This window comes from Dicentrarchus labrax, unplaced genomic scaffold, assembly GCF_905237075.1.
Source record: "Dicentrarchus labrax unplaced genomic scaffold, dlabrax2021, whole genome shotgun sequence".
NCBI classification, from domain to species: Eukaryota; Metazoa; Chordata; class Actinopteri; family Moronidae; genus Dicentrarchus; species Dicentrarchus labrax.
Genome location: NW_026136701.1, coordinates 25,256,662 through 25,284,161, shown reverse-complemented (window position 1 = coordinate 25,284,161; position 27,500 = coordinate 25,256,662). Strand labels below are relative to the sequence as shown.

Genomic DNA, 27,500 nt, shown 5'->3' with positions numbered 1-27,500 from the left:
CAGACTGTAGTGCAGCAGATCCATTTTAGGTGGAGCTTTGGTTCACCAACGCTGCTAAAAGCATAGTGAATTGTCACGATGGAGGAACTCGTCCAGGTTGTGACACTGAGAGCTAAAGTGGTGGGTGATCAAACCATCAGAGGGGAACAAAAGTACACTCCCTGAACCTCCGTGTTGGCAGTTTAGGTGTAATGTAATGTCCTCACCCCACAGAACAAACAATCATCATCTAAAACACCCTCCATAGCTTCCTGGTGTCAATTACATCTTTGTGGGTACTTTCCACCCAAATATTTAATGAGAAACTGAGCATGTAACATTTAGGAAGGCTTTAATTATGTAATTTAGCTAATTCATGACACCCTTACTTTAGCCAGCACAGAAAACAACATCTGGTTGATTAAATGATGACTGTTCATCCGCTGATTCTTTAGAATTTCTTTCACCAAGAACACAGCTGTAGTGCTTTAAAGGACTCAGTGGAAGTGGTCCTTGCTTTGTTAAGCCTTCCAAATGATCTCACTATTTTCTACATCAGTGTATGTGAGAATCTTTTGCTGTGTAATTCATGTCTACACAAAACTACCAATCCCACTGTGAATCACAGGTTACTGGGATATTGGCATCACCTGACTGTGGTCTGAGGAAGAAAACTGACTTACAGTAACTCACAGGGGATTGCATCCAGTCGTGTGGGGTACTGATGCAAATTCAAATGGCCCTCTGGTCAGAGAATTTTGAAAGTTATTAAAATCAGCCATAGCATGAACTGGGAAGGGGTCAAAGTTGTACACTCAGATTATTCAGAATTCCTTATATGGTATCTTGTTCATCTGCAGAGTCGGAATAAATGGAGCAGGTTTTAGAAAAAATCTAATATTCAGATATTAAGTGCATGGATGGATGTCATCGGAACTAACAGGTTCCTCCAATGTGACAACAGGGAATTATTAGCTTCATACTGGCTAATAACAATCCATCTACCCTACAGCAACAGAATGAGAAAAGTTTTTGGCCGAGCAACCAAAACATTTATTAATAAGTTTTACAGTTATTGACAGTCTGCCGGAGGAAGATCCCAAACATCTTGTCTCTGCACATCTTCTTTCCGTCAAAGCGTGGGTGAGGGCGGTTGGGGGAAATTGTCAGCAGAGGCGGTTCCTTAAATATCCTCAGTGTGTACCGTACATTTGTATACATCCAGTGTTTAATATTTATTTAATATGTATTTTGGAGGGGAGGGGGCGATGTATACACTATATAGTGTGTACTTTTGCGCGTGGGTGTCTGCACTGTTTGTTCTATGTTCTATCTGCATGTCATCTGTGTGTATGTACACCATATGAGTGTGTGTGCATACATGCGTGTGCATTTCAGGGTCTGTGCAATGCAAGCATCAAGTGTGTTGGTCGGTATGTGCCTTTGTGCGTGCGTGGGTACATGTGTTGCAGCTGTTTTTGCATTTGTGTGTTCATGGCATTTGACAAGGTTGCTCTTTTGTTCCTGCATAGTTTTGATTCCTTCTCACCCTCCCTCTGTCTGTCTCTCACACACACTCGAACGCACACACTCAGCCACTTCTTGGTGTGACGCCCAGATTTGAAATGCATAGCGTTTCTGTTGCTTTTAATGGAATACCACTGTATCTGCCTCCAGGGAAACGTAAACCTACTATTCCAACACTGGTTTCCAAATTGATACACTCACTTACTGAATGCACATGGCTCTTTCTTCCCCCCTTCTCCTTCCTACAGGCTGTTTTGCTACTTAAATCTGTACTGCGCCAAGGAAAGGCCTCGGCAAGTCGAGCGCACCGTAACAGTAAACACAAACTAGTGTCAAATTAGCATAACCCAAGGTCAGAAACAATCATTTCCCAAGACCCCACAGATCAATTTTGTGTTTCACAAACGAGAAGCGAACCGAGAGCCACGCGCATGTCCTTTCCCACGCCTTCCCCAAGCGAATACTCGCCCGGGGTGTTTGCTGTAAAACAATCATTAATATTCATGGCGCAGAACATACACACTAGTGTGGGGCTGAAGCTAAGCAAGCGTTGCATCAAAATTTATATTGTACAACGGTAGGCTGCCTTTGTTCCTGCGACGCCCCGTGGGGACTGTGGGAGCCTGGCATAGCGGCGGTGTGAAGCACAGAGTTAGAATGCAGAGGAGGTACTTACGATTGGGCTGGCATTGATGTAATCAGAGTTGCCTTGGCTGTTCTCCACCTTCAAGGTGATTCGAGAGTGATCATCTGGAACGCAAATGGAGGAATTCAGCACGTTTTGTCTTAAGAATTCTAGTGCTCAGTGGCTGTATTACATGCATTGCAATAAGGTATTTCTTTGCATATCTGTTGAGTATAACAAGAATCAAGATGTAAATCTCCAAGTTTCCATGACCTTAAGAGTTTATTACCTTCTGCTATGTCAAGGTTGTTTAACGCTCAGGAAAGAACTAGTTTCATTTCAGGGATTAAAATTCCCTGATGTTCTTTGACTTTCCTTCGGAATTATCAAGTGATCCCTGACTTTCACTGTCTAGAAGACACTTCTAACAATTCCACACCATTCCAGAAATTCACCAAAAGTCCAAGATTTTAGGCAGTCAGGAGTAAGTAGTTGATTTCAGCAGCCAAGAACTGAGTTCTGAAACTCTGAGCACACTGGTGGGTCCATCTTAACAAACTCATATTGTTTGGTTAAGCTTTAATCAGACTGACAGAATTTAATTTAAATTCTTTTGGAGCTCCAAAAATGTTCAAAGATCTGAAATTATATTAAAACACTGAATGTTGAGGACAAATTCCATCCAGCTTTGGGAGAATCTTCCCTCCATCATCCTTGGTAATCTTCAGGAAGGACACATTTTCCTAGGTTGTACATTTCACTCCAGTGATAGTGGCAAAAACAGTTCTGAATTTTTTTTCAGAGCAGCCAGTGGTGCTTCAAATAGGACGCACAATTTATTCCTGACAAACTGCTTTCCCTGCTGACAACCTGGATTTCATTAAGCCCGTGCCCGGTGGAGAGAATGGGACAGCACTTTTTTAGATGGGCTATTTCCACAGAAGCTTAGAAATTTTAATCATTGATGAGGTCGGTGCAGGAGAGCTTTAATAGAAAACTAATTTACAACCCTTCTGCTCACTGCATCTGCTCCTGGTTTCTGATAATAGAGGCCGGGCTTAGAATATACGAGGAGTGTTGTCGAGAGGTGGTGAGAGTAATGCCACTACATTTGGAGGACTGACATCAGGAGGTGTAACAGCTGAATTTGAGTTCCAATTTTTATTTTTTTTGCCCTCCATTAGTGAGACAGAGATACTGCTGTCTTGCCTTTACATGCCTCTGTCTGTTATCCTGTTAAATGTGCTGCTCTTTAAAGTTTTGAACATGTTGATAACAGTGAGTACTTTGAAGATATCGACAATGAAGAAGAAGATTACAGGTTGACCATTAAATTAAGGAAAATTTCCCGCACAGCATATATTGAACTGTACAAGAACAAAAGCATTAGTTTGGTTCTAGGAAACTCATTAAAGACAAATTACGTAATGGATTTAAAGCACCACCAGTCCACGTAGATTAGTTTTTGAAGATAATGTACACCTAACTGAAAATGCAGATCATTAAGTTATCTGTCTTTGAGTCCAAAGATAACCTAAAGATGGTTCTAGTAACAAAAATCAGAAAGCTGTTGAAGGCCAGTACTGATATATTATGAGCTACAGATGTTAATGTCTTGTGCTGATTTCCAACTTTTGTAACCATTTTCATGATGAAAATTAACCCCAAAGCACCTGAAGACAGGGTCTTCAGGTCTAAAACAGCAGTCAGAGGATGGGGGACCCCCCTGAAACCAGGACTTCATGCAAGCAGCAGACAGAGCAACAGCAGATATTGAAGTAGTAGCTAATCAGTTTTTGATTACTACTATCTACATGTAAATGCTGAGGCTCGCCCACTAGTCACCACTGAGACTGATAAATTCAAACTAAGAAAACCGAGAGAGCTAAGAAAAGAAACACAATTTCCTGAGTTCATTGCTTACATGCCACAACAGCAGTGGAGCGATTCTTCTTGGCGTTGCCATCCTTCATGCCAATGGTGCAGGCGTTGGGTTCTGCCTGGTAGGCGCACAGTGCCTCCCACTCCTTCTCAAGGCGGTCCTTGTTCTTCAGGTGATCCTCCATGTAGGACTGAAGGAGAAGAAAGAGAAGAAAGAGAGCTGAGAAAACAGAGCTGGGCATACAACAAAGGGTTATTTTTATTGATGGGGTTGTATTTCTACAGCCTTCATTCTCAGCAGATATCGGAATACGTTCATTTTAAGGGTGTCTTGTATTTGTATTTATCTTTGGTTAAGCTTGTCTTTATCTGCCTGAAGAACCAGATAGACACCTTGAAGAAGACTGTTTCAGTTGATTTGTCAATCACAAAATTTCACATATAGCCTGTGATTTTAACTTTAACATAACAGGCTTTCCTAAACTGTCTGGCAGGCTGTTTGTTTGCGTCTCAGAGGAGCACCAGATGGAAAAGCAGGTAACAGTTATTCTGTCAATCAAAGAAAACTCAACCAAATGCATACTAGGACTCTTTCCTGTGATTGTCACTCATTGTGGCAAATCCCACCCATCTGGTGTTGATGTGAAAAAGAAAACCGAGATAATACTGTTATAACCTGCTTAAAGCACCAGATGGGGGGAGTTTAGGTCCAGTTTGAGCCTTGGAGCATCCTTTATAGTGACTCCCCTCCCTCTGTTTCTCCATGAAGAATCATTAAACCGTGCATGAGTTCCTGTGTGCATGTTTTCCTTGTTTTATTAGTTGAGCTGAAGCCATCTTAATCACAGTGCTATCAGTCTAATCTGCTCTGTTTAAATGATAACCAGTATCAGCCTGGCCATTACCTACCATACAATATTCATAATTAAGGAAGACAATGTGACTTTGATCAACTGTCTGCAAATGTGCTTGGCACGGACGTCCATAGCAAGGACAGTGTGTGTTGTTCACACTGAGGCTTAAAGGTCAGCCATAATCTGATGGAGATCCGTGTAGCTTTGTTTTTTTCTAGGAGCCTTAAAAATCTGCGGCACCATGCACACAAAATATGGATGGTACGTTCGTTTGTAATGGATGAGGGAACGAAATGAGCTTGTGTGGTTCTTTAAATGGCTCCGGCGATGATTTATGATGGCAGTTACAAATGGGGACGATCTTAATCAGAATTAGCTTCCAAAAAAGGCCTAATGGCTTTCTGCTAAAATGAGAGGAGTTTGTTAAAAATGGAAGGCAGCATGGCCAGACGTCCAGCTGCTGGAAGATGATGGAAAAGTGTCTCGGTCAAATAGATAGATATGTGGTTTTATCATACATGAGCATGCCCACTCAACAAACTCTACAAACATGCAGCTACTCAGGTTTGTTATTTGTTAGTCTATCAGTGAGCTTAACAGGCTCAGTGTGGAACAGCAAGTTTCATCTATTCACAGCTGCATTTTGTATAGCTGAAAACACACACACACACACACACACACACACACACACAACCAAACACACGGATACACAGGCATACACACACACACACTGGCCTTTACTTGCTGTAGTATCAGCTCTCTATTATATTTGCTTCAGAGTTGCTAAAAGCAGCAGTGAGCCGCGAGCTACGACCCTCCACCTGCACACCGCCACCAGCAGCGGGGGGTCCGAATCCTTTAAAAAGACACACACACACACACACACACAAAAAACACACGTAAAGAAAATGCACATGCACACATCTAAAGCACAATCCACACATAAAGGTTTTTATAAGGTCATACACTCAAAAACACAGTCCACCCACACACGCTCACACATATGCACTGCAAAGACACACACAAAGAGAACACACTCGCTCACACGGTTCCCAGTTAGTCACGCAAAATACACACTCAAATACACACACAAAATCGGCATACACACTCACAGTACCTACTGACACACACACACACACACCTATATATATATATATATATATATATATAGATATATATATATATGTACAAATAGCATGAATACACAATCACACAAAACACATGACCTGCAAATATTCTAAAGATTCACAGTCCTACCGAAGACACACACACACACTGTCCTACATCAGATGCCCCCCACCACCCTCTACCCCCTACCCTCTCTCTCCCTCTCTAATGCCAGAGTAATAGGGTTTTGTGGCTGTGTAAAGGGATTACTGCAATCCAATCAGGAGGTGCTGAGATCACCATGTGTCGGCCAAACACTGAATAATCCCCTTACTGCGGGGGGGCTTACAGCTGCCAAAGGTGCTCAATAAAAACCGCCACGCAGTAAGACTCTGCCCGAGCCGCCATTGTGGCTGTGACGCACCATCTGAGCACCTGTAGGAAACGGCAGCATGAAAGCCGGCCGCATGGGAGGTGATGTAATGCGGCGGCCATTTTGGATCGACAGCGACTAAAGGGAAAGGGGAAGTGGGTGAGAGACATCACTCTCTGCTGTTACTCAGCAGGGTGGGGTTTTGAGTGGTGAAGAGAAACCAAGTATATTTATCAAGTACTCTTTAAGTACAACTTTAAGGTATCTGTACTTCTCTACATCAGAGGGAAATAGTTGTTACTCCATTACATTACAGGTTTAATCTTAAATCTTAATAATATACATTATTTTACATTAAAATAACCAAAAAAGCCCCACATTGATGAGCGTACTTGTTAATGCATCAGAAATACTTCTAATGAGTATTTTTATGCTGTGGTACTTCTTCCACCACTGAGGATGTCATAATGGCTACAGATGATACAAAAAAGGGCGTAAGTGTGTTTTCAAAGGGAATTCTTGACATTTATCAGCAAGGGGATAAAGTGCAGCCAAGAAACTGAAATGTTAAACTCTGTTTTTATAACTTTTGGTCCATCTTTGGACCCCTGTTCTATCATTGAGTAACTTGATGACCCCTGACGAACGATGACAGTTATAGATACAGACTTAAAAAGCTTCTTTTTGGACGAATTCTGTGTTTTTTTCTGCCATTGTTCTATCAGCTCTTTGATTGTTTTAACTAGTTTTCTAATGCAGGATGAGGCTGTTTTTCAGAGACTGAAAGCTCTGTGAATATAGCTTATGTTTACATCTTTACCGTTTTATCTTTACTTTATATCTCAAATAATAATATAATCTACATAAATAACAATTTCATTTAGTTTTCTTCACAGAAGTTCATAAAATGGCTGAAGAGCTTCCTGAAGAATTTCATCCCTATAAAAACACACTTGTGCTATTTTTGTCTCGAATCAAATTATTGCTTGCGTGAATCGATTCAGGCTACGGTCTTCTAAAAATTCAACAAACGTGTAATCGATCATCATCAATCAACCTGCATCCATCCATCCCATCGGAGGCTGCTGTCTCATTTCTAGTTAAAAGCTGACATCATCCTGAAACATGAGTCTAACTTCGCTGCAGCTGAATGCTTCCTGCTCCTCAACTGACCACATTAGAGTGATTCAACATCCATTTGCTGAAACCCGTTCGTCCTCCAGCCCATTGCCCTGCGACCTATCAACTCTACAGATCACATCCCAGCTGGCCTCCTGGTGAGCTACGAAAACCACAACCACAACAAATTCCCAGCCCGGTTAATCTCGATGGAGGCTCTCGCTGCAGTATAATCTATAACACTTACTTGGCCAGCAACAAAAGACAAGATAATGTGCTTTATATATAGAGTCGACTAATCCTCTTAAGACACAAGCAAAGAGGATGTAGGGGGAGGTGGCGGCGGCGGTGCGGGGGGAGGGGGGGCACTCGGTCCCAGTCACATGGGACCAAGTAATACATTAACTTAGATAAGATGGTGAAAGCTGTTTCTCCTCAAATTAAAATCAGTGGGTGGAAGATGACATAGAATTTGCTCGGGTTTACGAGAGGCAATTAATTTTTGGGGAGGTGGGAGGGTTGGTGGGAGAGGTGGGGCACTGCGGCTCATCAGCTATCACGTTATTCCTTTCTTTGACGCCCGTGATTTTTATTAATCGTTCAACAGTTGCTTCACTCGGGTGCGTGGCAGGGCGTTAGATGAAATATTTGCTTTTCCATGGCGGGGCCGCGCTCGCCTCGCTTTGTGATGGATTTGGTCTCTCACTGTGACGCCTCTCTGAAAAAAAAAAAAATTAAAAATCCCTCGGCTGAGTTTCCCCCCAAACGCGTTGACTGGGTCCCGGTTTGCTGGAATGAAACTCTGCTCGGTCTCTAGTTGACATCATGATGTGAATCTGAAATGAGCTCTCTTGTAAGTGTGAATATTTTTGTAAAGCTGACAGCTAGAACTGCAAAAGAAAAATATGAGCTGTAACAAATAGGCATTGTTCCAAATTATGGAAAGAGAAATGACAGATAGGAAGGAGGAGGAGGAGGAAAAGTACAAAAGAGAGAGTTAAAAGAAAAAATAGCGAGAGACCAATGCAAAGAAACATAAAAAACTGAAAAAATTTAACGGCAAGTGCAGTGAGAAAGAAATCGAAGAAAAGATTATGTAATAAAGGAAAAGAAAGAATAAAATAAAGAAAGGATGTAGTGGAAGAGGTGGCAAAATTGACTTAAAGAAAACATCAAATTAGCAGGAAAACTAATGAATGAAAGATGGAGGAGATAGAGAGAGGATTGTGGCTGCAAATCCATAAAAATCTCTACCAAAGAGGACGGCCGGTGGGCGGGAAAAGACATTAAATAGCAATTTCCCAGATTGTCACCATTATGTGAAAACCTCATAACTCCAATTTCACTTCTTTCCATTTTTTAACTTCAGCAGAAACTCTACGTGCCCGTCTGTAGACCTACAAAACCGCGTGACCTTCGTGCTTCTGAAAGGTTCCAGCGGAAGTACGCGGAGGTCCGGTGAAAAGCGAAGATGAGCGGCTGACATTTCGGAGATACGTGGTTTCCACATGACAACGGCATTATGTAACTTTCCCTCTGCTGTCTAATGCTTCCTCTGTGGGAGGACGGAGACGGCCTGGACCAATCAGAGCTGTCCAAGGTGCTGAAACACAGCTCAGTGTATGTATTTCTCTCTCTCCACACTTTCTCTTCCTTCGCTAAAAAATCTAAAGGGGGAAAAAAATAAATGGCAGCTAAAAGTTCACAGCTCCCTTTCATTAACTAAGAATCGTACATTTTGACTTTCTGTGATAATGAGCATCGTGATTCCTCCCTGCTCATTCCCTTTTATTCCCTCCTTGGAATATAAACATGGAGTTAAACATGCCATCAGCTTCTCATCAGCACAGTAGGCGCCTAATGAAACCGGTGCATTTGGACAGGTTTCATGGCTGTAAAAGAGGGCTGCAATTAAAAGGGTATGTTTATAATCTATATATCAAATGGAAACTGTGATGGATGGAATGGGAACTCCCTCCTCTCACTCGACTGAGAGTCACTGGACGCAGAAGAAGATCAAGGCAGACATTTTCTATTGATCATAATCACTATGGCTAATAAAACATTGTCTTAAATCAGGCTCTAATGCCCCTCTCTCATACACATACATCTATCGACATCTCACCCTCATACTGGGTAAAATACAGCACTGTTCACCTTCTTATTAACCACAGAGGCAGAGCGCATTAAAGCCCCGCCCACACCAGAGGGGGAAACAATGAATCTCTCTCCATTGACTTGCATTGCGTGACACTGTGGGATCCTGACTCTCAGTATGTCTATGTGTGCAGCTAACTGAGCTATGAAAGGTCCGGTTCTGATCTTTAATACATCCAACCTGGTGATTGGATCAAATAGTTGTAAATATCTTTCACCTCTGGTCATTCAGTGGGATCATTTCACCAAGAAAACAAGGTAAGGAGGACGGACACTGAGACAGACCGACAATATTGAGTTTCCTCTCTGACTGACATAGGGAGCTAAAATACTCCTCTGACGTGCTGAAATCTAATGTTTTTAGCTAGCTAGAGACATTTCAGCATTTCAGCCCTTGGTGCGGATGGTGTTCCCCTCTGCTGGGCGTGCAGACGCGTTGTGCACTGTTGCTATTGCTTTAATCTTCCCCTAACCATACGGTATTGCCATGTGCAGTGTTGGACGTGTATGTATGTTATATTATATGTTTAAAGAATGTTTTGCATAAATCATAGGGCTCCTCTGAGGAAGAAATCATTAAATGCATATTGTTTAAAGCATCTGAACATTATTGTAACTTAACTTAAGGAGAAATTGATATTCTGTTCACTACATTATAATCATCATCATCATCATGGCTTGCCAGTTTACACGCCGTTGACAGCTTTACCATTAACATTCCCTAATTGTTTTGGGTCCTCTGAAGCTCAGGCTGCTAAATTATTTATGTTTTTGTCTGCAGGAAGCTTCGTTTTACTCTTTGAAGAGTTTTCTGAAGGGAAGTCACGCACAAAAGGAGCGGGGCACATATTCGTATATGGCGATTTTAGAGGCATCGATTATGCTACTGATGATACATTCATCAGGCTGAAACGAGGAATTTATTAAAAGTTTGTACAGTTAAGAGGGTTTGTTGAATCTGATTTGGAACACTTAAGCAAAAAAGTTTGTTGCGAGTCGCTTAGTGTTTTACAGAGCGAGAAATGTCTCTTAGAACTTTGTAGTTACTTTGAAGAGGATTTAAGTGGAATATCAGCATTCAAGAGGATATTCATCTCCATCACCTACACAAAATGTTATTAATCATCACGGCCACATCAGATGCACTCAGTCTCTCTCCTTCCCTCACATCATTTACATATTAGTGCCTATATTATAACAAATTCAGTAATCTCCTGACCAGACCGTGGCCCACACACCAAATGCATACTTAACAAAACATGAGCAACACTTCATTTCATTCCTCTTATCTCTCGAGTGATGCCGCCTCTGCTGAGATGGCTCTGCCTGGCGAAGACGAAGCAAATGTACCTGAAGAAGTTCAAACCTCGCTGTCTCCAATCTATTTTCATCCACATGTGACCGAGGTGCATCAAACACATGCATCCCATTCTGTTGTGGGTGCCTTTGCCAAAGAAACACTTTAGCAGGATTGCGCGTTCGGTTAAAACAACAGCAGCTCTCTGCAGCAGCGTCATTTCTCCTGAACACAACTCTGGTGCAAATCTCAGGGGTAATTAGTATCTTTGTGCCTATTGAACACATCAAAAAGCCCGCTCTGTCACATCTCGACGGCAGCTTCATAATGCAAGGGGAGGGAGAGAGAGAGAGAGAGATAGGAGGGGGCGTGGGTGGGGGTGTTGGGATGAGGAGGTGGTGCTAAGGGTGGTGGGTGGTTGAAGTGAATAGCTATATATCGCAATTACGACGGCGCTCGACAGAATGCGACCGAGGTTCAATAGAGATTTTCATCTGCAGGGTAGAAGAGTGTAAGAAGGCTGCTTATAGAAACTGTGGGTGTAATGAGATGTACAGAAACGAAACAAAAAAAAAAGACACAGGGAGAAAGATGAGAGAGAGAGTGAGATGAGAGGGAAAGAGAAATGTGTGCGTGTGTGTGTGTGTGTGAAAAAGAAAAGAGTGGTATATGTGGAAATACAGACGAGACAGAGATGTGGAAGAAAAACACTGTGGTTCCACTGGTTTCAAAGGAGATAAATGGTTTTTTAAGGGGTAGAGAAGCAGGTGATGGGATGTTTTGGATAAAAGGGAAAATGAAGGAGGCGTAGAAAATGTCTGGTAGCTGTTTGGAAAGACAGACAACCGACCACAAAGGTAAAAAACACTGAGTGTCAGTGTGTCAGGCGAGAATATTACAGTGCCAATGTGATTTTTCTTGCTATAGAGCAAATCCACCGTTTAAAAAAAAGGTTTTACCTTCTTCAAAAATGATCACTGGAACTGAAATAAAGCTCACTTTGAAATAGCAGTATTTAGTAAAAGACTTGTCATTTAAGGATGAACCTGATAATCAGACATTTCTTTTCATTTAATTATTTAGTCTAAACCAATTTCGGTTTGGGACTGGGGCGTTATTTTGTTTTGCAGTGCCCTAATCGTTTAGTAGCAAGTGACATATTCATACCGCCAATGTAATTTTAAATAACACCGCAGGTAATGGTTCCTGGGAGCAGTTATCTTAATGTTTTTCACGTTCAAAGAAACATGTCAATTTAAGACTTGCTGCATCCATCTCATGCATGCTAATCACCATTTCTGTGGCCATTTTGTGCCACAATTTTTCATGGATGTAGCAATTTTTCTGCCTCTGGCACACAAGATTTAGGGCCACATTCTTAATCCCGCCTACGCAGCTGTGATTGAGGAAACAGCCGTCAATGAACACAAGAACTATTTGAAAAGCTGAAAAACTGGAGATCTGGGCAGCAGTTCAGAGGTCTGGAAGCCAGCTATGATGCTAACAGTTTGTTCTCTTAGTCATTCCTTCCTTTCTAGTATTTCACAATGTTGGGGTCTGAATTTTAGTCAACTCCTTTCATCTCTGGATGTGCAATATCAGTGGGTGGATTAGATTTACACGTTAATGTCAGTCCTACTGATCAGTCGGAGCAAAAAATGCATAAAGTCATTAGTCATTCCAGGGTTTTGTGTAAAATTGAAACATAGCCCTCAACCCTCTTCCAAGTCTTTGAATGTGTCCTTCAAATCCAATTCAAAAAGTTACAAGTTTTCTGATGTCACCAACACAACATCATGCCCATTAAAACTGATGTCTCTGGTGATTAAGCAGGGTTATTATTTACTATTACAATATCTTAGTCAGTGTACAGTTGGCAGTTACAAGATAATTACAAGAAAGTAACCCAACGGGAAACTCACCAATATCATGTGACCGGTGGAGATGTCCATGTTCGAGTGGGCGGGCTCTTCACTCCAGGAGGAGATGCTGCTCCGCGCCGAGGGGCTGACGGCTTGGCCGCCATCGCTGAACTGAGACGACACGCTGTTGATCCTGGAGGAGATCGGCTCCGGGCGCTCAGTCGGGGGTTTGACCGCCATGCGCTGCCGACAGAGCTCCTACGGGAGAGAAGGGATCGCTGTCACACATTTGGGATCTAGTGTTGTCGTAGAATGGCATACTGTCAATGGGCATAACTCAAGACACCTGGTGGACACTTACAATGGCTTAGGAAAAAGTAATGGAGAGACGTCACAATTTCAAGTTTTAAATTGTTTTTAATTGTAGAGTAATGCTGACAATGATTTACTGCTCATGCAACAAGCCTCATTAGTTCTACTGACTAATGGGAAGTTGTAGGCTTTTACACCTCTGTGGGACTGTCAGGGTTGGGTCGTCCGAACGAAGTGGAGAAAGGTCTGCAACTACAGATTTGGTTACCATTTCTGAGTCAATGCAGAACCATAATCATGTTGGTCGCCAAAGGCTGGTGAATCGTGTCTTCTTTATAATGCTTATTCGTGATTATCTTTATTACTTTGGCTCTCTTTCTGTACTTGAAAGTTCAAATGCTGAAAACAAGAAAAAGGCCACTATTTGCTTAATGAGCAGGTTGTGAGCATGAGGGGTGGATCCAGGCAACAGAAAATGGGATTAATGTGTGTCAACCTTCACAGAAAAAAAGAACAAAACTACAGGTGAAAAGGTAGAACAAGCAGGTTTTTGAGCAAAAAATGGTTGCAAACAACTGGGCAAGAGTGGGAAACGAGTGAAACTTTTCTATCAAACAGCAGTTAATCTCCAACTGCTGTCATGCTGGCCCGCTTCCAGGATGTCAGTGGAAAACAGTATGCATGCTCAGCAAGCCTTCCCTGGATAAATACAAACTTTTAGAGAAAGTTTTTTGCCAGTCAGTGTCTCAGCAGCAAATACAGTGTCTTCATTCATACATCTGAGCATCTTCTGTCTGGATACGTGACCACAATGCAATTCGACCATGTTTAACTTTCCCTCTACGCCTTCTCTACACAACTTCTAGCAGGAGATTCAGTGAGCCGCCAGAGACACTTACAAAGAGAATGCTGTTCTAAATGTATGACTACAATTTTGCAGCCATGCTAGCAGCTCTGTGAGGCTGAACTAAGGCTAACAACATGCTATGTGGACGCAGTGACAATGCTAACATGCTAATGTTAGACAGATAAGATGTTTAACATGTTCACCATCTTAGTTTACTGTTTTAGATTTAGTCATGAACCAAATTACTGGAAAAAGTAAGTTTGATGGGATAATGGTGCTAGATAAAAAATTGAGGGATCACTGAAGTGATTACATAAATGTGTGTAGCAGCAAACTTAATAGCAATCCATCTAATAGCTGTCGAGACACACCAACACTATCTTATCAAAAAATCTCCAAATAAAGAGCCAAGTGCAACATTATTGGATCGGAAATTGGACATATTAGTCACAGGAATGCAGTAATAAAATGAATGCTTGAACATGACCACATCCGGCATATTGTTGTCCATCACAGGCTGTCTAGAATTACATGTTCAGTCTCTTTATGACAATTAATACATCAGTAATCAATATGTCAGATCAGTCCTCGTGTCCCTGAGTAAGACAATACATTTTAACCACTGTATGTTATCCCGAATAAGCACATCACACCACAGCACGCAGTGTAACTGTGAAGTCAAAAGAACAAAATAATGAAGTTCACCCATCACATGCTCTATATGTGAAACCATACGTCACACATATCAGCCCACAAGGGCACTGACTGAACAGAAGACCTGGGCTGAATCTCTCTGGGAATCTGTGTTTCTTAATGAGAGAGATGCTGATGATTAACTAACGGCGTGTTTGATTGACGGCGGCGGTAATGTGAGCAGGCCTTCATTAGTCTGTATCTGATCCGACTGATATTCTCATAGGTCGGCACGCTGACACTGATCTATGAGCTCGGACACGGACTCATAAATGTGTGCAGATTATTAAAGTGCTTCAGTACCTGGCCTGGGGATACTGACAGTGCTGCTGGTGGGAGGCAAACACAAACATGCCTGCATGTGAACGAAGAGGCTGCAGACAGATACTATACAGTAGGAAGCACTGTGCTATTCTGCAGCGCTGTTTTTATCCTTTTTATGGATGTTTTAGTCTTTGTACTTCTAAAACGTCAGCGTGTGGTCATTTTCACCCATCAGCAACAATATTTAGAATATCTAAAGTCATTACATGGCTTTGTCGAATCTCACTTCTGCTCGGCTGTAGGCCGTCCAGAAGATCAACAATCTTTCTTCAACAGATCAATGTTTCACATCCGATCATATTCTACCAAAATACTTCAATCCAACTCACTGTAACTGCCTGGATACTGCAGAGAAACACTTGACAGTGGACACAATTAAGCAACGTTTTTTACGATATCACTTTAATTTATTCAAATGTTCGATTGATAGTTGGAGGCTAAACTGATTTATCACTTTTAATTGTGTTTCTATGGTTACAGATCTGCAGAGCTGTTGGCTGAAGCTTGTAAATCATCGTATCTCGTACTGAAACCATTTTAATCAATAATCTGTATCAAGTGATTAATTTCTTTAATGGTTACATGCATAATAACTGGATGAATGTATAATGAGGCTTTCCATTAGGACTTTGATCGACCCAGTTAACTCCTGCGCTGTTTCTGGTGTAATGACAAGTTTAATGAATATTATCCCTTACTCTGTGGCTGCAATGTGCCTTTTACATGTTTATGTGTAGTTCAGTTGTTTTATTTTGGTAACACTTTATATTAAGGTACTTATGTTCACCATTTACTAGTTACTTATTAGCATGCATATTATTAGCATATGGACTCTTTATCAGTCATTATAAAGCACTTAAGAATGCTTTATATTGCATGACCATATCTTACAACTACTAGGCCATTAACCAAGAGTTTTCTATCAATAACTTCCTAATTACTACCCCATTCTAATGAGAGGTCTTGCTCCTAACTAAGCATAGAACTAGAATGGGGAACATACTGTGAGTTAGACACTCTTAACACTTGTAGTTCTGTGTTTTGTTACATAAGAATAGACCACATTTATTAAGTGTTTCTAAGGGTGAATGAGTACCGTTAAACTTAACCTAATAGCCCAGGCTTTTCACCCTTTAGCAAAGGTGGGAAATACTATAAAAGTGATTATCTAATGAAGACTTTCGCCAATATGGACACACTCAATATTAACCTTTATATTTGTGTAGGAGATCAAAGTGGCTTAGAACTTGCTCAAGTGGGCTTTAACAAGTTTTATACATCCAGAGAATTCCTATAAAATTAGACCAGGCGTCCAATTGAGACCTTTATTTGTTAAAATGTGAAGCCACACCAGTCTAGTAAATAGGACCTGCCGCTAATTGGGTATCTTATATAAAGTGTGCTTAAATATGCATGCTAATAATCAACTCAGGTCAATATGGGTACTTTAATTTAAAGTGACAGCTGGCACTTTTATCCCTTTGTTCACCTTTGTATTTGATCATTTTTATTCCAAAACTTGAAATCTTGTCAGATCGGGAGGGGAAAGCATCTGAGGCATCATTTGGAGCATCATGGAACATTAAACCTCTCAGCTTAGCCTGTTCTTGGCAAAGAAGATTAAATGTCACTGCATGGTTCACAGACTGTAGTCAGGAGAGGAGTTTCCGTGATACCAGAGGTGGATCCCACTAACTGGCCAATTTCTGATGTTTAATAAAAGCCAAATATTGGCCCCATAAATTGGTCTAAGCCTTCTGGCTGTTAAATACACCTGGTTTCTTGTCTGTGCGTCAGTGTTATATCCTCAGCAACACAACATGGAGCCCAATCAGCACAAGACACTGCATTGTGGGTGTTTTGTCGGGGAGGGAAACACATGATCAACAGCATTCATATTTCAACAAGCCCACACGGTGAACTCTGCTGCAGCAGCAAATTCTTTTATGATGTAATTAAAACGGATTCAAAATGGCTTCCCCCCGAGAGCCAATTAGAGGACAAAAAGGCAAAAAATTCAAGGAACAATATAACCAAGGACAGGTTTAGAGTCTAAACAGCGCAAATTTACAGCGCCTCTGAAGTCCCAACACCTCCCCTCCCCCGAGCTGCGCCCATTCAAACACAAGTATCTTTATTTACAGTGTATTGATTTTCAGCGAGACGCACTTTATCAGGTGGCTGGACGCGCCACGTTAATCACTGTGGTTTATGATCTCCATGAGTCTGCTGTGCAGTTTCCAGCTTTGTCTCAATACTGCCTTTTAATTGTGATAATTTATGCACTTAATGACGGAGAGGTGAGACTAACAGTAAGACTGCCAAAGAACAAACACATTCAGTCCTCTAGATCCTGAACGCATATATGCTCACTGATTTTAGCATGTTATACTATTGTTTTTTACAAATTGCCTTCTATGTTAATATAAGTGATTTCTTTCCCTCTTAAATTATTGGTTAAAGCCCTTTATTACTGTATTAAAATCTACTTGCAGACTATCGGACAACACGTCATTTCTTTGTAGTAGCACGCAAGGGCTGCCTTACTGTTGGTGCGTTCAAGGACATCCAATTGCTCAATCTCCTGCCAAACAGCAAACATTTCAATGCAACGAATGAGAAAATGATCCTTTCCAGGACATCCATATTAGCTTATTTTTCTGTCTTCTGGATTCATTTTTCTGACAGCTCATGAATAAAATGCCTTTTGTCAGGTTTTAAATCTAAGATGTTGCTGCATCCATTCTCCCAACTGCATTAACTTTGACAATAAATAAAGGTGGATAAATGTTCACTGTGATGGATTACCAATCTCTAGCAAGCTTTAAGTCTTGTCAAATTGATTTTAAAAACAATTGAAATGAATGAAAACAAATGTCCGTCTGGAAGGTAGAAAATCAATCTAAGAATTGATGGCAGCATTTGAAAAACACTTGGTTAGATTATGTGATTTTCTAAAACAATTTTTAAGCAAGGTAGCCATTGGTATGCTACAGATAAGCTTGTCATCTGAATAACAGAAATGTAAAACTACAATTAAGTTCTTGCTTAATGATGAGATAGTTAATTCAAAGAGACAAAGATTGCCATTGATCCACATAAAGTTAGAAAAACACTTGTGTGAAACACAGCAACAGTCACCAAAGCTTTCAATGTTTCCCACCAATATAAGTTTTTATGTCCTGAAGGTAATTTTGTTTGGTTGCCTGAAACAAAACCAAAGCTTTTACACAAAGAACATAATGCAAAAAAAGGTACTAACTAACAGAGACATGGAACTGAGTCTGTGCTTTAACTGCCTCATCAACCCTCCCTGCATGAATAAAGGTTAAAAGAAAAACCCCAACAACCCCCTCTCATGGGCGCCATGCCAGGGAATCCACTTGGCGCCACATGACCGTCTCGAATCATGCATCACCCCGGGGCGATGGTGGGCGTGTCAGTGACGGGGAGACGTGTGCCACCCAAAGCACCCCCTCTTTATGAAAGCCTGCTAATGGTGAGGAAGACTGGGACTGGGGGTCGGGGTGTGTCGCCAGGGCCCATCGGGCCCACAGGGGCGCCTCTGTTTACATGCCCTCCTGACCAAAACAAATGTAGGGGCCTTTGCCTCTGTGCTTGAACAAACAAACAAATAAAAGGGGAACATGATACAATATGGTGGAGTCGGGGGAGGGTGGGGGACGAGAGACTGAAGGGTTGAAGAAAAGCTAGAGGAGAGGGAATGTAGGACAGGATAGTGACACCATTATGTCTGGACTGCAGCTGCCAAAAGCTTTTACACTGATAATGAAAATATTTGAATGTGACCATTTTCATTCATGAATGAGACTTCTGCTCAGAAATGTAGTCACCCTATAAAGAATATACAGTTTAAATAAGAGATAAAAGCGTACATTGGCACTTGCTATTTTTTTAATTTCTAAATGTTTAGTTAGTTACGGTTTCCTTCATTACAATGTTTGAATGAAAGCAGTTACTTGTGAAATCAATGTCAAAGCTTTGCTAGCTTACCTGAAAATTCAACTCAATTTCTGCCAGATACAAAGGCCAATAAAACAAAGTTAGTATGTTTATTGTCACAGTACAACCTGTAGCAGTCACCATGTTGAGAGCCTTGCTAACTGCAAATGTTGAATTGGGATTAGTATGGCCAGACTAATGAGTTTCCTTTGTGCTAGTGCAGGTTCAAATCAGGCAGAACCTATTGTGCCATATCTAGGAATAAAAAACGCTGGTTTATTTGAAATCTATCATATGTAAAAGGACAGTTAAAAAGCAGGACTGGCTGAAATGTTTTTGAGGCACTTTTCGATGAAAATTTGACCCTTGATTATCAGCAATGACAGTGTTCAATGCCAAAGTTGCAATACCTACAGTGCTCTTAAGTATGGTTGGGGTCTAAAATTATGAAACCCTGATCTCAGGAATCAAAGATGGACATCTGATCTACATGCCCTTACATTTTGCCACGTTACATTAACATTAAACTACTTCTTGCAATGGCAACGCACACAAATCCTCTCTGTACAAATTTCCAAAATAGTTCCAGAGAGATGTGGATAGGGCACCCGTACTGACCTGCCTTATGCACAGTCTAGTTTCTATATATTGCCCAACACTTCACTCCAGCACTTGCTGTTGCAGCATATAGACAAGGACTTTGAAAACTGTGAGGGTTTGTGCAAGACAGGAAATAAAGAACCAAATTGACGCAGGGAGAAAGGAGGTGTAGGACAGTCAGTGAACAAGAGTTATTGTTTGCTTGTTTAATCTAAATTGAGATGTACTGGAAATGTGTTTTGCACTTATTCTTAGGCCGTGCAAAGATGATGCTATCGTGCCTGTGAAGGTCCTTGAAATTGAATTGAGACAGAGAGAGAAAACAGACACAGTGTAAGGCAGGCCGAGGGAGGCAAAAAATATTATAGTAAAAAATATCTTAGCAAGTCATTCAACCTTGTCTTCTGTCTTAAAGACTTGACGAAATATGCAAATGTGTTGAGATATATCTACTAGTTTCCAAAGCATTTCTCATGTTTCAAGAAGTTTCATGGTGCGGGTGATGATATCTTTGAATAAGATAATGTTGCTTCAAGATAATATCTTGATTTAGGGAAAATCCATGCAAAAAGTTGAGATCCACTGCAATCAAGTGCAATGATCTCACCCTGCTGGCGGATAGTTTCTTCTACTTCGAGGGAAAAAGGAAGACTTTTAGGATCAGATAAAAGTTTGAATCAGATGTAAAGATAAACTGAAGGCGACGTTGTAGACTCCCATGTCGGTGACAGAGTAATCCAGGGACTGACTGACTGACTGACTGACTGACGGGCACCATCCACCATCTCACCGCCCAGCGCTCAGACACGGTGTGCACGCTCCTCTGTCGACGCCTGTCAATCAATCTCTCCTTTGTCAGCGTCGGCCAATCCCATATCGCGGTTTCACCGGGAGTGTTTGATTGACAAGCCGGGGAGCGGAGGAGCAGACAGGGGAAGGTGCCGGTGGAGTGGATTGGGAGGTAGCTGGTGGCGAGGTGATGTGAATGGAGGAATGGAAGAGTGTGTGTGAGTGTGCAAACTGAGGCCTCAAACAAACGCGCCAAGGGCAAGAATCATTAACATGCAGTAGCTGCCGAGTGTGTGCATGCATATATGTGTGTGTTTGTGCATGTTTATGTGTGTATGCCTGTGCGAGTGTGTGTGTGACAGCCAGTATGAGGGAGCTGCAGTAGTAAGGCCGTCAGGCAGCCTGCCGCTTCCTGTCTGCTTTAATTGCATGTAGCCCTAGAGACTGCACACACACATACACACACACAAACACACACACACACACACACACACACACACACCAGCCCAGGGAACCCCTCTACACAGCAGCACTGACAAAGAGACGAGGCTTACACGGCTAAGATGGGAGCTGAACACCGAGGTCTTTCACTGAGGATGACGACGGCTCGCTGTCGAGACTCGATAAAGACGACAGAGGAAGGAGAATCAACTGGAAGAGCTTTGGGAGTTTGGGCTGAGTAAACCTCCCAAGAATGAGCAACACGAATGTTTTTGTTAGCTATTAATCAGATAAATAATGCGTAAACACAGTCTAACGTGTGAATTTTAATTAGCATTTTCCAATTAGAGGCTTAATGCGAATCTCGGAGGCAAGTAAGCGTGAAGATAAGTTTCTCACACTGAGGAAAAGCAAATATTTTATGTACAATGTGAAATGTGTATAGCTGAAATGTCAGCCTGTCATTGGACATGTTGAAAGTCAGACTTTCAGAAACAGTAGTTAAATCATATTTCTCATATTTCAGTTTCCATCTTCTCCCTCACAATAGATCTTTATGCAGAAACGTACGTCATGACTCTTCAGAAGTCCCCGGTGATGAGGTAAACCTCTAACGCAGCAGCACAGTCTATTTCAGGAGTTAAAAATCCCCGGAGAAGAGCATAAAATGTAAGCACTTAGGGGATGGGCTGGGCTCATTATAAAATCAATGCTCACAGGACCACTCTCATTTAAAAACATGGTGGGGAAAAGGTCAGGGAGAGAGACGGAAAAAATCTCAATCTAATTCTTTGCTCAAAAAGCCACTTAATATTGGATTCTGTAAATTAAATTTCACACCCCGCTATTCTGGCCAAAGGATAATTACAGCAAACAGAGGGGGGAATGGAAATGACTGGAGGTGGAAAACCTGTTGGATTGGTGATACTGCTTCATGTCTCAAACAACAAATGACAGCAGGGGACTAAGTAGAGTCAGCCATCACCACACAGCATCAATCTAGTAACATGGCGGTATAAATTAAAAAAACTGAGGTTGAAGCAGAATGTGGAGTGTCACACTTCCACAATGAAGGGTTGGTTTGATTTTAACCCCACGAGCAATCCCAAACTAAAAGGTTTCAGCCACCAGCTCTAGAAATACACTTTATCTAAAAGCATTGCTATTAAGCTTCTATTTGTTGGACTAAACATTTTCAGTTTTACATACATTCACAGGAAAATAAGCTTGTAAATGTATGTATTTATAAATAGACAATCAACATCTGGTATGAATCTGATTTTTAAAAGCAAAAGCAAAAACATCAAATACAAATCTTTTCAAAGTCACAGATGGCGCAGTAGCACCTCCTACCTGATAGGTGGCGGTAGCATCGCTGGTAGTATCTGTTCCCAGATTGGTGAGCTTCTCCTTGATCTTGTGGTGGGAGCGGTGGCGGAGGCAGTAGACCACGGTGGAGGCCAGCAGCACGCCAACGATGCACAGGATGGACACGACAGTGAGGACGAGGAACTTGGTCGACTCCGCCTGGCTGTACTTGGTGGGGATCTGGTTGATCTGGCTTCCCTGTGGGCCACAAAAGAACAGATAAAAAGGGTTAATAATATGTTTCTGTTACTAGTTTTTATCTGAGGTGAGAGGTTCCCTGTGCAGCTCAATGGGTAGAGCGTGGTACTCTCACAGGCAAGATAAGAGTTGTGATTCACCCGCAATGCTAAAAATGTCTGCGCTCGTGACGGTAGCAGGTGCTTTGGAATAAACTACAAGGGTGTAAAACTATGTACCTAAAAGTGATCATCAGGCAAATTCACTGATCAATCAGACAAGAAGAACTAATCTGTGTTTGATTGGAAAAACCCTGCAGACTCTCAGTGCTTCCTGGCACATGGATTGATACCTCTGGATTAAAGCTTCCACCAAATGGTCCAAAAACATTTGACACTAATCTATCTGAACCCCCTTAAAAAGCTTTAATTATTTTTGCTTCCAAAGATTTTTCCCCCCAAAAAATGTTTGTTCCAACATCAGTAGATGAAAGTGTAAATCACATGGCTCTTTTCTTTCCTTTTTTGGAAAGACATAAATATGCATATCACTGTGCTCGATGAAAAGTATAATCACAAGCGTTTGTTCCACCATCTGTGCCCAGGAGTGCATAGAATGCATAAACTCCTGTTTAGGAAGGCATTCTGGATGTGCCTCGACAGCTCAACACGCCGTTTGCTATATTGGAGGAATTCTCCACCACTGTGAATGGAGGCAACAGACGTTCCGCCGTTTTGAGCAAGTGCCTTGCCAATTTCGACCTCGGCAGCACTTTAATCCAGCACGTGAGAACCAGATCCTTCAGCAAACAACTGGAAGATGAAAGATTTCTTTTCACACAGTCTGCTGCTTAAGATAACACAATGGACACATACTGTACGACAAAAGTCTCTGTTTGAACTGCTTCTTGAGTGTGTAAAAACCTCCACGGCGGTAATTTGTGCGAGGGGAAGTAAGTCTTATTGAACGTTAAGAGCTGCAGCTCCGACTGCTGCTTGCTGTTCATTTTCAGACACCAGCGAGCTCAAGATAATGGGCCTGTTGTGTTCTACCTGACTACTAAGAGTTTACAATAGGCAACATAATTCCCCATTATTACACACTGCGTAATGATCTTGACAACAAAGAGCGAGGCAAGAACTAAAAGAGGCGCTACAAATTGCACTGCCAATGACAAGGGCTACAATTCCTCCTGACAGAGAATTATCAAAAGAAATCAATTGCAAAAAAAAGCTTATTTTTCTCATCTTTTTAACACAGTAGAAGATAAATTCCCACCTTTTTACTGGTTCAGAAATTTACCGGCTTGCTACAGCTCGTCACTAGCTCGCGCTGATAGTAACTTTATGCTGCATACTAAGTTTGTTTGGTATCATTTTTGTGCCAGAGAAAAAGTGCTGAGAAAAAGGTGCTCTCAACCTCACAGAAAGGCAGCAGGCTTGTCTCGAGGGTAAAAAGAAGGAGGGGAGTGAAAAAAAAAAAATCCCTGTCCCTCGGTGGTGGAGGTCACAGAGATTAGGCGAGGTGCGGCGTGGTGAGTTAATGGAAAGGAGGCTTTGAAAGCGGTAGGGAGAAAGGGGGCAGCCTTGTCGAATCCCTCCTGCCTGCCTGTCAGCACAGAGAAACCCTGAAACCCTGGGAGGTGGAAAAAGGGCCGCTCTACCCTGCACATGGATTGTTCTGGAATTCTTGTGAGGTTTCAGGGAGTGACCCCCCCCCCCCCACCCTACCAAACCACCACCATCACCACTTGATGATGCCCCTCCTCACCACCCCACCCCCTATGATTTCATTCATTGCTGCTTCTGCATTCAGCACCTGATAAAGAGTGCCTGCAGAAAGACCCACAATGGGGGACAACAGTTGTCCGATGCTTTGTGGGGTGTCCAATTTGCTTGGGGAGCTCTAAGCCGTACTGTAAAAGCTGGTTGCATAGTAATGTGACGGCCCTGAAAGGAAACAGTGGGCGTCTCTGACTGGGGTGCTGCACTGAAGACCATTCTCCCAGTGCTCGGAAAAAATATATATAATAATAAAGCGGAACAAAAATGTGAGAAATTCAGCACTGAAGTGCAGAAACATATAAAAGATTTATCTACTAGTAACTGCAAGTTACTACTGAGGCTGTTCATAAATCAGTAATAAACATAATGCAGGGATTCTGTTTATGTTAGATTTGTATAGCTGCACATATTAATATTGCACCAGACATCTGTAAAAGCAGATCCAATTGATTGTAGTTTGGTTGTGTATTTTTAATGTTTCTTTTTATTAATGTGGCCTTAATGTAAAAGATCGCAGCAGAAATATCGGCCGTTAAGGAAGCATCATAAACAAAAGTAGCTGAGCAGTAGCCTGTACGCGTTGTGGGCTTGGCAAGGCCATTAATAATGCATTACTGCTGATTCCACATGCTTCCACTGCAATCATCTTTTGCAAAATGTATTTTTTTTCCTTTCTTTTTTTTTTTTTTTTTTTTTTACCACGGATCAAATAACTTCATTTGTCATTTTACTCCCTGAGTCATCTCATTGTTTTGTCAAATTAAGTTTCATGGAGAGGGATTGCATCTTGCTCGGCTAGTAATGGCCCATAATTCAAGGCTCTAACTGTAACAGCTCAGTCATCTTTCACGGGACAGATGCCGGCGTTTCCAAAGCACTCCCCCCTCCTCAAACACACACACACACACACACACACACCCTCTGCTCTCTCTATCATGGCTGCCTAACATGTCTGTCTATTGATTCAAACAAATGTAGCCTGACCCCACCTGCTTAATCAAGTTTGGTTGCAGTTGTTAGTAACAGCAAACGGGTGTAGATGTGTGTGTGTGTGTGTGTGTGTGTGTGTGTGTGTGTGTGTGTGTGTGTGTGTGTGTGTGTGTCGCTGAGTGTGAGAGAGTTAGAGAGGGAGGGAGAGAGGCCTGGGGGTGTATGACTTGTTAGTTTGCAGCTATGAAAAACGAGCAGCATTTGTGCTCGCGCTGCAGAGGCAGATGTAGCAGAAATGTGCAATGATTGAAAATCAAATGTTTGCTCAGGACGGGAGGTGGAACGTTCACACATGAGCCAATGCATGCAGTCATTACTGTGCAGAGGACTGTGTAACCTTTCCAGCAACGCAGCATGAAACCCAACACTGTTGAATAGCTACAGTGTATCTGCATGGCGATTTCTTATTCTTGTCATAAGTGTGTCACCTACACTCTGTTTCCGATAATAAGAGGTTATCTGCACGGCTCTGCAGCTCTATGGCCTTTCTTGACTCTCCCTCCTGTGGCTTAACGCTTTCAATCAAATTACATGTTGAGGGCTTGGTGTAGAGGGCTGCGACCGGTAAGGTGAACTGCAGCTCAGCGGAGAAAAATTAAAGGAAATCTTTGCTGCTGGTACGATGGTAGGAGCAGAAGAAGAAAAGGAATAATCTGTGACAATAATCAGTATGACTCTTGTGTTGATTTCGTCGCTAAAAGGAACACAGCCAGAATGAAATAGCACTCCAGACTTCAATCTGGACCATTCCTGGCTCAGATGTGAATTTTTTTTTATCATATGACGCACAAAAAAAAAAAACCCCACAGAAAATCCTGTTTGTTTCTGGAGGAAAATCAGACGTTTCAATCGAGTCTGTTTCAGTGAGCAGCAGAAAATGTAAGGAAAATATTGCCTCCCCAAAGGCACAGGGGAGAAGGGAGTTCCTTTCAAGCCTCCACCTCTATTGTCCATCTGGCCCAGCAAAAAGCGATTGTACTTGCAAATTTTTTCATTTCACATAGGCAAACGTGATTTGACATACAGTGTGTGCCGCTCCTCCTCACTGAGTATTTCTGAAAAGCATTAACATAGCCCGTCAGGGATGCTGGCTGTCTGGCTGTATACGCTGCTGGGCTCAGCCCTTTTCAGCAAATATCAGACACACTCCCTACAGACAGACAGGCGTCTTTGAACAGGAGGAATAAAAAAAAGAATAAAAACCCTCAAAAAGAGAGGGGAAAGCATTGTATCGTTACAGAACATTTTTGATGTTTTTTTTACATTTCTCCTGAGTTCTGCATTAAAATCTGCTTCCCTTTGACAACCTCTATCAACGCTCAGTGTGATGTGTAGGTAGGATTCGAAATTCAGAATAATCTGCTCTGCAGCTGTTATCACGAAAGAAAATGTCAATGAAAAAATTCGGATTGAATCTGTTTTTAAAAGTGCAGTAATCCTGTGCTGGAAATAAATGTGTGTGTAGCTTTTGGTATCTGGATTTGAGATGGAGGTTTGGTGGTGGAGGGGTTGGTCTCCTGGTTGGTGTGTGTGTGTGTGTGTGTGTGTGTGTGTGTGTGTGTGTGTGTGTGTGTGTGTGTGTGTGCGTGTGTGTAACAGGGTGTATTTGAGTGTGTGTGTGTGAAGGGGGGTGTGGATTATCCAGGCTCCCATAGACAAAAGGCAGATGGATTTGCACGGCTCTGGTTTATTCAGAATGGGTGAAAAAAGGTCAGAGGGAGAGCGGCGGCCGGCTATTGTTTTCCTCCACGACGACTGCTGTAGGAAACAAAGATCTGTCCCTCACCTCTGATTCATCCCGGGCCTTTGAAAAAGTTCAGCCGGGGTTTTAACAAAACCTTTCAGCAAACAAGCACACAGAGACGCACACACACACACAGCTGCACACGTAAGTAAGTAGAACTATCTACACAGGCTGACATACGCAGAGGGATTTTACATTTGATACACTCACATCTGTAGGTGCACACTTGTACACACTTGCATGTAATTTTTCACACACCCCTCAAACACTGTACGCGCTTGCACTAACGTGTGCACACACAAATGCACATGCACCGAAACAAAAGTCCACACACACACACAAATTGTTAAAAAATTAAAATAAAAAACCAACAGCATGCTATAAAATACCCAAATTCATTAATTCAATAAGGACTTTTTACAAATCTAACAGAATAAAAGATCATTGAAATGTTTTTCTTTTCCCTCATACCTTTGCCAGACAAAACAGTGTGAATCAATTTCTCAGTGATATCACACACTGCATACAAATTAGGATACTCCTCCAAGTTGAAAATCACTTGCAACATTAAGAAATGCACAACGCGATTTAAAGTTTGCACTCCAGCAGTGCGAAGCCGCAGCTGGAAAAAATTAAAACAGCAGCAAATCCCATTAAATTAAATGTTATTACAACGTTACGGTGAGA

At 41.9% G+C, this 27,500-nt stretch overlaps 1 protein-coding gene across 1 annotated transcript in view; it reads right to left on the bottom strand.

Annotated features, from left to right (window-relative positions):
* The window catches only part of LOC127353100 (receptor-type tyrosine-protein phosphatase N2), a 223,353-nt gene that overhangs the window by 33,414 nt on the left and 162,439 nt on the right, over positions 1 to 27,500 (bottom strand). Inside the window, exons 13-16 of the mRNA XM_051382123.1 lie at positions 22,104 to 22,316; positions 12,842 to 13,039; positions 4,056 to 4,203; positions 2,183 to 2,256 (exon numbers count right to left, since the gene is read on the bottom strand). Of these exons, the coding sequence (XP_051238083.1) occupies positions 2,183 to 2,256; positions 4,056 to 4,203; positions 12,842 to 13,039; positions 22,104 to 22,316 (633 nt within the window). The remainder of the gene's footprint in view (positions 1 to 2,182; positions 2,257 to 4,055; positions 4,204 to 12,841; positions 13,040 to 22,103; positions 22,317 to 27,500) is intronic.